Below are 12,130 nucleotides of genomic sequence, written 5' to 3' on the forward strand. Positions count from 1 at the left end.
TCCGTTTAATTTGAAGTATTTATAATGTAACTAACCTTACCTAACGGAAAATTTCTGTTATTTAGGCATTCACGCGCACACGGCAAAATATGAAATGGCTACGGTTGAATGATTACATAGGTCTTGTATTGCAAAATAAGAACGGTGATATCTCCAAAAGTAATTGGAATTTCTTATCTCCGCAGGCGGTTATGAAAAGAGGACGTAAAAGAGCATATAATGAAAGTTATTTCAGATTTGTAGGATTTTTTTTTGGCGTTAATCCGTACACTACATATTTACCCTGGAATTTATTATTTGAAATATCTCGGAATTCAGGGTTAATATAGGAACGTCTCAAGTGTTTGAAAAAAAAAGTATTTTCAGATTTTTATTTTTACTTTCAGTATATGCCCTTCTGTAAAAATATTGCCCAGCGATCTGTGTTCGTTGAACACAATTTAGAACATTGCAATTGTAGACGGGCCCCTTAGTCTTACGTGCTACCTACTCTATAGGTATAGTACAAACTTTAATCTTATGATATGTTATGCTTTGTACCTACTCTAGTTATGGAGCTAACATATTGAGAAATACTTTTTCATGGTTTAATGGTGTTTGTGAATCAGGATGTAAGAAAATAGACACTTCTTAACTCTTAATAACTTACTGCAGGTGATAGAAATTTTCATGTTATGTTCTACTACAGGAATCTCTATTTCAGAGCATGTGTTGTATTATATGGCTATTTTTCATTACCACTTAGTACAGCGTTAACATACAAGCACTGTGACAATAATGAAAATGTGACAACTGTGAAAAAAGGTCCATGAATGGCAATTCGACATAATAGAAATGAGGATAAATGCATCCTAGTTTAAAAATTATTATAACAAAGTAAAATAGTTAAAAAGTCTTACTACTACAATACATAAAACTGTATACATGCAACCACTTTACACATGCTCTATTTAAAGCTACAAATCACACACACAGAATTGACACCCACTAACTAGAAGACAAGACTCACATTGATGTTAAAAAATATATATTGCTAAATACTGAAACAGATATGAACAAAAAACTTATCGTACAAAAGTTAAATCTAAATAATCGTGATGGAAACGCTGTATCTATTAAGGTACTCCAATATTAAACACCTAGTTGGAATTGCTATTATGTTTTGAAATAACACAAATAAAATTGCACGCAAACGGTTGCTGTCGAAATAAAACCTCTTAAAGAAACAAAAACAGTTTGGCTTGGATACAATTAAATGCGTAAATAAACTTAAATTAAATGTAGACTACCATATAGGAAAATAATGTAAGCACTTACAAAAAAATAATTCGCCTGTTTATAGTATTAAATCTCGCCTCCTTACCCGACAGCGACACGATCACGATTGCATGCGTATGTAAGAATGTTAATACAACACATTTTATGAATAATTGAGAGCACTTTCACAAAATACGAAGAAAAAAATTATAGTCAAATAAAGAGCTAACGGTACATTACAAACAATTCCGTTCATTACAGTGAACTCAGTATATAAACTTACCTCAAAATTTCAAAAACTCCCCTGACAACACAACACAGAATCAATTTTGGATCAAAAATGAAAATGGCGTATGCCCTATCATTTGGGAAATTCCTACGACATGATCTGTCGGCTTGGCCCCGTAACCTGCATTGGCCTAGTTACCACAGAACAGTTATACGTGCCCCGTTGCATTCTAAACGGAAAACTACAACTGATTCCTTATATACAGAACTTACTTTATCATTGATTAAATCTTCTTGTTTCTGTAATTCAATAAAACGCCTTTTCACTGGTTCCACATACTTTCCCAATTCTTTCTGAATTTGAAGATGTTTGTGCTTTTTGCCTTTGTAATGAGCTTTTACGTCATTTAACCCTCCGTGACCAATGGCAAAATCTTTCTTGCAAAGAATACAAAAAGCTTTATGTTTTTCTCCCGTCACAGGTGCTAGCCAGGAAGAATAGAGTTCTGAAACTATCCAATTTGAATTAAATTTGCACAGTCGTCTCTCGCGTTTCGCCATGTTTACCAAATACTACATGTAACACATTGCGAAAATTTCAAGCCAATTAAATAATAAACATAATATATTTGTATTATTATAGATTCAGATTTGCATACTTTTAATAAAAGGTAACATATAATCATTAAACATGATTTTTTTCTGAACATTAAGTTCTATAAATCAGCATATACTTAATCTTAGTATTAAGGATCATTTTTAAATATAACTGATATAATTTATATTTTCTGCAACAAGCAATAATATAAAATATAACTGCTAAACAGGGATCAAATCAATAAACACTAACAAACTATATATCAAAAGTGTAGCAGAGATAATCTATATCGTAGGTTATTGACCGATGCCGATTCAAAAAAATACAACAAAATCACCGGAGTCAAAATTATGCATTTGGACAGCAACAGCAACAGACGCACACATACATTGTGGCCATGACAGTTTTCGCGTTTCAAAAACATTTACCCAAACATAAAATAGACAAAATGTAAACCAAAATACAACTACGAAGTCATAAAGGCAAAACGTAAAGCTAATTAATAATATTAAAAAAAAGTGCATTTTTATACGTAATGTTACAATTATTTAAAAGTCAAATATGATATATATTTCAAAAACTGACATTATATTATAACAACTCCAGGACTCATACCAAGTATTGGCCGAACATCAGCCATGTACCAAATGAAAGCTGTAACATTTCTTAACAAAATATACTTTTCAGAATTTTTGTCTGGGCCGACACTTTTAATGCCGACGGACAGCAACAAGATCGCGCGCCCTGTTTTCCTTGCAGGCAATAGCTTCACTCGCCCATTACATGACCTGAAAAAACCATTTTATTTCTCCGTTTAAAACTGAAATATAAAAATCCAACCACAAGGTCCTAAACGCAAGATATGACGCTTTGTATTTAACTAAAAAAAATAGTATTTATTAATAGTATTCTTTAAATCATATAAGGTCAAAGAAGGTACATATTTCAAAAACTTGGATTATATTAAACGACTCCAGGACTCATACCAAGTATTGGCCGAACATCAGCCATGTACCAAATGAAAGCTGTAACATTTCTTAACAAAATATACTTTTCAGAATTTTTGTCTGGGCCGACACTTTTAATGCCGACGGACAGCAACAAGATCGCGCGCCCTGTTTTCCTTGCAGGCAATAGCTTCACTCGCCCATTACAGGACCTGAAAAAACCATTTTATTTCTCCGTTTAAAACTGAAATATAAAAATCCAACCACAAGGTCCTAAACGCAAGATATGACGGTTTGTATTTAACTAAAAAAAATAGTATTTATTAATAGTATTCTTTAAATCATATAAGGTCAAAGAAGGTACATATTTCAAAAACTTGGATTATATTAAAACGACTCCAGGTCTTATACCAAGTATTGGCCGAACATCAGCCATGTACCAAATAAAAGCTGTAACATTTCTTAACAAAATATACTTTTCATAATTTTTGTCTGGGCCGACACTTTTAATGCCGACGGACAGCAACAAGATAGTGCGCCCTGTTTTCCTTGCAGGCAATAGCTTCACTCGCCCATTACAGGACCTGAAAAAATCATTTTATTTCTCCGTTTAAAACTGAAATATAAAAATTAAACTAAAAGGTCCTAAACGCAAGATATGACGCTTTGTATTTAACTAAAAAAATAGTATTTATTAATAGTATTCTTTAAATCATATAAGGTCAAAGAAGGTACATATTTCAAAAACTTGGATTATATTAAAACGACTCGAGGACTCATACCAAGTATTGGCCGAACATCAGCCAGTAACCAAATGAAAGCTGTAACATTTCTTAAAAAAAATACACTTTTCAGAATTTTTGTCTGGGCCGACACTTTTAATGCCGACGGACAGCAACAAGATCGCGCGCCCTGTTTACCTTGCAAGCAATAGCTTCACTCGCCCATTACAGGACCTGAAAAAACCATTTTATTTCTCCGTTTAAAACTGAAATATAAAAATCCAACCACAAGGTCCTAAACGCAAATTATTACGCTTTGTATTTAACTAAAAAAAATAGTTTTTATTAATAGTATTCTTTAAATCATATAAGGTCAAAGAAGGTACATATTTCAAAAACTTGGATTATATTAAAACGACTCCAGGACTCATACCAAGTATTGGCCGAACATCAGCCATGTACCAAATGAAACCTGTAACATTTCTTAACAAAATATACTTTTCAGAATTTCTGTGTGGGCCGACACTTTTAATGCCGACGGACAGCAACAAGATCGCGCGCCCTGTTTACCTTGCAAGCAATAGCTTCACTCGCCCATTACAGGACCTGAAAAAACCATTTTATTTCTCCGTTTAAAACTGAAATATAAAAATCCAACCACAAGGTCCTAAACGCAAATTATTACGCTTTGTATTTAACTAAAAAAAATAGTTTTTATTAATAGTATTCTTTAAATCATATAAGGTCAAAGAAGGTACATATTTCAAAAACTTGCATTTTATAAAAACGACTCCAGGACTCATACCAAGTATTGGCCGAACATCAGCCATGTACCAAATGAAAGCTGTAACATTTCTTAACAAAATATACTTTTCAGAATTTTTGTCTGGGCCGACACTTTTAATGCCGACGGACAGCAACAAGATCGCGCGCCCTGTTTACCTTGCAAGCAATAGCTTCACTCGCCCATTACAGGACCTGAAAAAACCATTTTATTTCTCCGTTTAAAACTGAAATATAAAAATCCAACTACAAGGTCCTAAACGCAAGATATTACGTTTTGTATTTAACTAAAAAAAATAGTATTTATTAATAGTATTCTTTAAATCATATAAGGTCAAAGAAGGTACATATTTAAAAAACTTGCATTTTATAAAAACGACTCCAGGACTCATACCAAGTATTGGCCGAACATCAGGCATGTACCAAATGAAAGCTGTAACATTTCTTAACAAATTATACTTTTCAGAATTTTATTCTGGGCCGACACTTTTAATGCCGACGGACAGCAACAAGATCGCGCGCCCTGTTTTCCTTGCAGGCAATAGCTTCACCCGCCCATTACAGGACCTGAAAAAACCATTTTTTTTCTCCGTTTAAAACTGAAATATAAAAATCCAACTACAAGGTCCTAAACGCAAGATTTTACGCTTAGTATTACACTAAAAAAATGGTACTTATTAATAGTATTCTTTAAATCATATAAGGTCAAAGAAGGTACATATTTCATAAACTGGCATTTTATAAAAACGACTCCAGGACTCATACCAAGTATTGGCCGAACATTAGCCATGTACCAAATGAAAGCTGTTACATTTCTTAACAAATTATACTTTTCAGAATTTTATTCTGGGCCGACACTTTTAATGCCGACGGACAGCAACAAGATCGCGCGCCCAGTTATCCTTGCAGGCAATAAATTTACCCGCCCATTACAGGCCCTGAAAAAACCATTTTATTTCTCCGTTTAAAACTGAAATATAAAAATCCAACTACAAGGTCCTAAACGCAAGATATGGCGCTTTGTATTTAACTTAAATAATTGGTATTTATTCTAGTGTATAGGGTTTGCCCTGAGACACGCCTAGGTCCTACCTTAAATTGGCCCCTGTCCCACACACTTTAGCTTAGTTTAATTTAAGTTAGGATAACATTTTAATTGTCATTCGAGTCAGGCCTTTCAGGGGGGTTTCTCCACGCTCCTGACTGGCTTTAGACACACGTAGAAAAGGGATGATAGTCGAAGTTCTGTCATTTATACTCGATCCTAAAACCGGACGATTCGACGGCCGGCCTGGAAATAACTTCTCATACACTCCAGAGTTCACACATTTTTTAAGCATATTACCATGGTGTTCGCAATAATTGGGGTTAATTGTTTCAAAATAAAACAATAATATACCATGTCATGCACTTTTTTAATACACAGTATTTGAATAAATTTTCCCTAACACATAAACCATACACGCTGACGTCATGAGTTTCTCAATGTAACCTAATTTGGTACGTCTCTGGAGTTATACTTAATTTATAACCCATTTGCAAGAAGTCAAATGAATCGGAAACACATTGTCGAATAAAATTAGTAAGTATTAATTATTATATCTGTGACATCTTAATTATGTTACTTAGATACAGTGTGCTATCTGTACAAGAGTAAAATTTAACATTAGAGGTATGACAATTCATAATATTGTAAGTTTAATTGTACTTTTTTAATAACTACCAAAATACATACAAATTATGCAGATTTTCCTAGTTATATCCACTAAGAACACGGATATTTAATCATATAGGTAATTCATTTATTATTTATAGGGGAGACATTGAAGCAAACATTTTCTTTTAATTATTATACATATATGTTTAAGTATGCATGTGTATATATATAAAGTCCACATTCGGCATTATCAATATGTATGTAATTGGGAAATTCATACATTGGAAGAATTTTTATAACTTGCAGGGTTATGCGGGATTGTGTAAAAAAATATGTACCTAACAATGAAAGGTGAGTATGTTAACATTTTCTAAATGAGGCTCAAAGATAAAGTTACGACACATTTTAAATTTACCTTTTTTGATTCAGGACCGTAGCTTATCAACTGTTCTGGTTCAGAAACTATCTTAATTATTACAAAGTACATCAGAATCCAGTGACGACCGGTGTATGAGCTGCAGCAGGGGAGTCAGTTTGCAAGCGCACTGACATTCACGACAAGCTTGATTCACCAATGCCCACAATGTCACAGAGGAGCCAGCGATTATCAACCAGTCGCAGCCACGCAGTGCGACGCTGCGTCTACTGGAAACAATTCTGAAGAGTTGGAATCTGCTGCATTCATTCGCTAGTCACCACAATAACAATACATTAGAATAATGTTGTTTATATACTATTGAGACCTTGCATGTGATGGTAACGGGCCAGCATCTCGTTACCTGTATTTAAGGGGCGAGAACATATCAATTAGTTCTGGAAAAAAAATTCCCAAGAATTATTAAAATAAAGTACATGAAAGATGCTGTTAATTGTACACCATACAAAGTACATGCTGCATTTCAACAAATGTGCTTGCATGGTTAACGTAACGTTATATCAATGAGTAAATAGAAAATTTTATTCGAAATTTAGTCATTAGCCAACCCCAAGTGTGAAAGATATTCAAGCAATTATTTGCAATGTTGCAAATATGTTTTAAAATGGTGCAATTTATGGCTTACTTTTTCAATTTTTCTTTGTAATGAAACAAGAAACAACTTGCAACGTCACAAAAGGCTCGCTCAGGAAGGAGGGTGCAACCTCTCTTTGGAACGATCCTCTTGTTCAATGTCAAATGAGCTACTTGTCACTTGCATTTGTTATTTTCCTAGTGTTAACTAAGAGGTTTCTTATATTTCAATGGTGGTATACACCACAACACTTTATATTTGTTCGGTACATTCGTATAAGGGAAACTGTAATTACATAATCCAGAGAACATAACATCACTTGGAAACCACACGTACTAAGTGTAAGGTTCTATCATATAGTTAAACAAGTTTGGCTGGCAACAAACACAACAAATTATAATCGGCATTAAACGCAACATTCCCAGTCCATTGACCATAGTTCGAGTGCTTATAGAAGTTCTATATGAAACCAAATAAAAATAATTCTGTAATACTACTGTTATTATTCTCAAATGTATAGAAATATGGTTGTTCCTTCTTGTAATGGTACAGAACACAAAGGTTTACAGAAATATTGTGTCACTTAACAAACATTTGTATTTTTACATATGAACCCCTAATTCGGTTCCAATTACAATTTATCTTAATCTGTTTTAGCACAATATTGAACTTAAAATTTCTTATCCTAATTACACTTCTCAACTACCTATGCGGAAATCGGATCAAATTGTTTTCTAATAAATAAAAAATCGAATAAATAGATACTTCAGCCTACATAACACCATACAGTTTCTGCGAGAATATTTATTACGTACTCATAACACTTAAGAAAATGTTACACAAATCATTGCTTGATATTCATTCGTTCTTCTGTTCTGTCAACTGTGAACATAACGGGTGAATCATCGTGAAGTTATATATGTATCCTTTTGCGCACCTTTCTCTTTCACTGGCTAGCAATTTGTGACGTCACTCTGGAGATATTTTGCTAAAGTAGGCTATGTATACGGAAATATACGTTAATCTGAGTTTTACATTTTGTTAGAACGGCGGTTATCAACAAATGATGATTCTAATGGCAAATTTATTTCCATTCAAGTAAATAAATTAAGAAATTAGATACCTATAACTAATTTTATTGCCTCATTTATTACAAAATAAGTTTTTTTCTGTATTTTGTTTTGTCTCCGCCCAATTTAGGTTTCGAATGGACGAAAGCTACGATATCATTTAATTTTGACAATCTTTTTTTATATAGCCTGAAGTGATTTTATTATTTATTTCAGTGTAATACATTCACAACACAAGTTTGGCTAAATAATGTTAAACTTTTGTAGCAGTGACACCAGTTAACTGTTGTTTGCCACAACCGTAATAAATTATTTTGTGCACTATATATTGTGTACTATATATTGTACTAACAAAATACTAGGCAGGAAAATAATAACGCGGTAGTTTAGATACGGAAAAAAAATCATTTCGCTGGTTAGTACAACCTCATCCGAAAAAAAAAGCATTTATTTCAAAAATCAAGATTATATAATTAAAAATATGTCACTCTTGTAATATTAATATTGATTATTTAAAAATGTTGCATGGTTATTAATCGTTTCACAAAGCTTAAATATTTAAATTTTTCAAAAATTCGTACTTTTTATTCTGCAGTTTTAAATGCAAAATCTGCCACTCCTCTTCCCGGAACTTACCTAACACAATCTTTACTTCTCTACCTGCAGATTGTTATCCCTATTTCAAGTAATGCTAATTTTCTAGAGAAGGTTCTCCATTAAGAACATTTAATGGTTTTTTGAATAACACCTATCCCGAAGAACGCCGTTAAGTATTTTTAATGTGGCTAACGTAACTTACCCAAACATTTACACCAATATACAGTATTTTAAATGAATATTGTATACAACCAATCATTCAAATAATTGAACAGTGTTCGAAATTAAATTACCTTATCCCTCCAGCCATTCACACGATTAAACAATGTTTTAAATTAAGCTAACAAAACTTAACCAACCATCCAAATGACTTAAAAGTATTTTAAAAGTAGCTAACGTAATACAAAATACAAAACCAATGGTAAAATACCGGTAATCTACCTCATTTATCTCAACAACTATTAGCAGAATCATCACACATAATTAAAGAATCTCAAAAAACATTTATAAGAATTTTATGTAAATATTTTCATAAGTGCTTAAACTATGAAAAATTGCCAAAATAAATAGCCAAACAATAAAGCACGAATATCAAAAATTTGAATTTATATTTCGCCGTTTTTTGTTAGTTCTATCAACATAACATGACATCAATTAATAATATAATTAAATGAAAATATTTGGTTTGCGTTTACAACCGAAAATTTGGGACACGTTTCAATTGTTCCGAAGTTAATGCAAGTTATTTTAATAACGCAAGTAAGCGTATCAGATATATTAATTCATGTAACAATATGAGCTAAATTTATTTTCTAAATGAAACGTATAAACATTAATACTAATAGTTCAGTTTATAATAAACTTGCATCTGTATGTATCCTACATAAAAATTTGTGACAAGGTTATAATTCAGAAATTCATTAAAAAATAAAACACTTATTGAAATGCTGTGCCTTTGTTTAAATAAACTTTACTCAGCTGTCAAAGTTGAGGCCTACACAAACAAAAAAATCATTTTCTCAAGATCAGTTGCTATAAAAACTTATTTTGACCATTCATATAACCCTACCTCCCTTACTTCGTGCAATAATCTTTGCTAAAATTAGTCTTTGTTTGCACAATAACACTCAGTTCTGACACGTTATAGTTTTAAAAGAGATGGTTATTTATTATTTAATTCATTTTTGTTGTTTTAGTGTTATTTGGGTAACTATATTACACACAGTCTAGCAGTTTGTCAATTCATATCATCAAACTACCATTCAAACCCGCGCTCGTCGGCAGTATCACCAACGAAAAGTATGCGCGCAGAACGTGAAAATATTCGTCCGCGGATCGGGCAGGCCTGTACACTTAGGCCATTCGATTTTTCGCAGTAATCACTTGACAGTGCACCAACTCATACGCCTCACTGAAGAGATAACAAGCGCCTTCAACGTAAAAGATTATGTAGTTGCGACGTTTTTAGACGTAGAAAAAGCCTTCGACAGAGTTTATCACGCGGGGCTAATCTATACAAACTATATCAAACTAATTTCCTGGTCTGCTATACCAAGCTAGTCGCGTCCTACCTAGAAGACAGAACGTTTACAGTATCAACTTAAAGAACTATGTCTGACATCAAACAAATAAGAGCAGGCGTACCACAGGGCAGTATTCTAGGCCCTGTTCTATTTAACATATATAGCCTTCTAGAGATTTGCCACGCCCCGAACACCGCCTAGTGAAGTTAGGCTGCTATGTGCTATGCAAACGACACGTTTCTGTATAGCAGATCATACACACTTCACCTAGCCACTACCAGACTGCATTAGCTTAGATTAAATTAGGCTAGGAAAAAAAACGGATGCATTAGCTGTGTGCTAGCAATGGTGTACGACCTGGCTTAGCAAAGTGAACACAACGATGTCCGAAGCTATTGTGTTTACTCGCGGAAATCTTCCACCTGTAGAACACAGGCCATAAATACGTTTGTTTGGCGAACAAATCCCACACAAGGACGTCGTAAAATATCTAGGCGTCCACATGGACAGGAAGCTTCTCTGGCACCATCATATAGATAATAGATGCCTAGAGAATTCAAACTGAGGTTAGACTAAGCTCACTATATCCAGTAATGAGCAGGCGATGTGGAGGCACAGTAACGAACGGTTTACTGTGCTCTACAAAACACTGATTCACCCTATTATTACGTACGCAGCCCCAGTCTGGGCAACCACTGCGAAAACACATTTATTAAAGCTGCAGCGAATTCAGAATAAATGTATTCGAATAGCTACAGACGCTCCAATGTATTACCCTACAGAAGCCTTGCATTGTGAAACGGACACGGAAACTTTGCAAGACTTTTACATTCGAACCCCAGAAACATTTTACGATAAATGCGTAAATAGTTAAAACCCACATGTTTTATCGCTCGGAAATTTTGATCCGGACGTAAGACAAAAATATAAGCGGCCGAAATCGCTCCTTGCCCACCGGCCGCCATAGTCGCGCGTGATTGGCCGCGCAGACTGCCGGCCAATGCGCGCGGAGCGAAAAAGCACAGTTCTTGCAATCCTAAGCTGGCAGCTCATAGTATTAAGTATTATTAAGTATAATATGGTTCTAATTGACATACAACGCCCAACACCGACGCAGCCCTCCCTGTAGGTCCTTCCGTGTAGGCGAAAAATACTGTCGTGTTTCGGCCCAGCAGGGCTCGAATTATCGTCTGATTTTCCACTTTTTTGGTCTCCTGTGACCTTGAATGGCGAAGCGCCCAAGAATAATCCCATACACATGTACACATTCATACTGATATTTCTAGTTTAAGAATGTGTGCTGGCTGGCATCATGGCGGGAACACGGACCAAACAGTCCAAGCTCACCACCTTCGCTTAGTAGTGCTTTTTTACTCTGTCCAACTCTTCTTCCAGAACAACCCTTCTGTTCCCGTAACCAACCTGCTTGTTAATTAATACATTAATTTTGCATCCAGCATGAATGAACCCAGGGTTTTCCCTCTGTCAATAGAGGCTTCACCTGGGCCCACCTTATCTAGTGTTAGTCTAGAGTAGTCAGTGAGGGGAGTTTGTCATGGCACTAATGGTGGCCATGGCTGACCAATTCCCTCCTAGCACATGATGCATGCGACCTCTCCTGCATGGCTAACCCCTGCATGATTAGAGCGTATAGGCTTCGGCCTGAGACGGACCTAGGTCTCTCCCTAACCCAGACCCCTCCCAAATACATTTGGTTTTAGTTAGGTTAAGAAAAAAA

The 12,130-nt window shown here is 34.5% G+C and overlaps 1 protein-coding gene across 12 annotated transcripts in view; it reads right to left on the reverse strand.

The window, feature by feature from the left end:
- LOC134530981 (zinc finger and BTB domain-containing protein 40-like) overlaps positions 1–9,305 on the reverse strand; it is a 121,384-nt gene extending 112,079 nt beyond the window's left edge. For 2 of the 12 annotated variants that reach the window (XM_063366382.1, XM_063366375.1), the window contains exon 1: positions 8,018–9,305. Coding sequence is in view for 5 of the 12 variants with exons in the window: in XM_063366370.1 (XP_063222440.1) it covers positions 1,759–1,997; positions 2,145–2,178 (273 nt within the window). In the remaining 7 variants the exon portion in view is untranslated. The other 10 variants (XM_063366381.1, XM_063366374.1, XM_063366373.1 and 7 more) reach the window with 9 other exon arrangements.
- Between the last annotated feature and the right edge of the window lie 2,825 nt (positions 9,306–12,130).

The sequence above is a fragment of the Bacillus rossius genome, chromosome 3, assembly GCF_032445375.1.
Source record: "Bacillus rossius redtenbacheri isolate Brsri chromosome 3, Brsri_v3, whole genome shotgun sequence".
NCBI lineage: Eukaryota > Metazoa > Arthropoda > Insecta > Phasmatodea > Bacillidae > Bacillus > Bacillus rossius.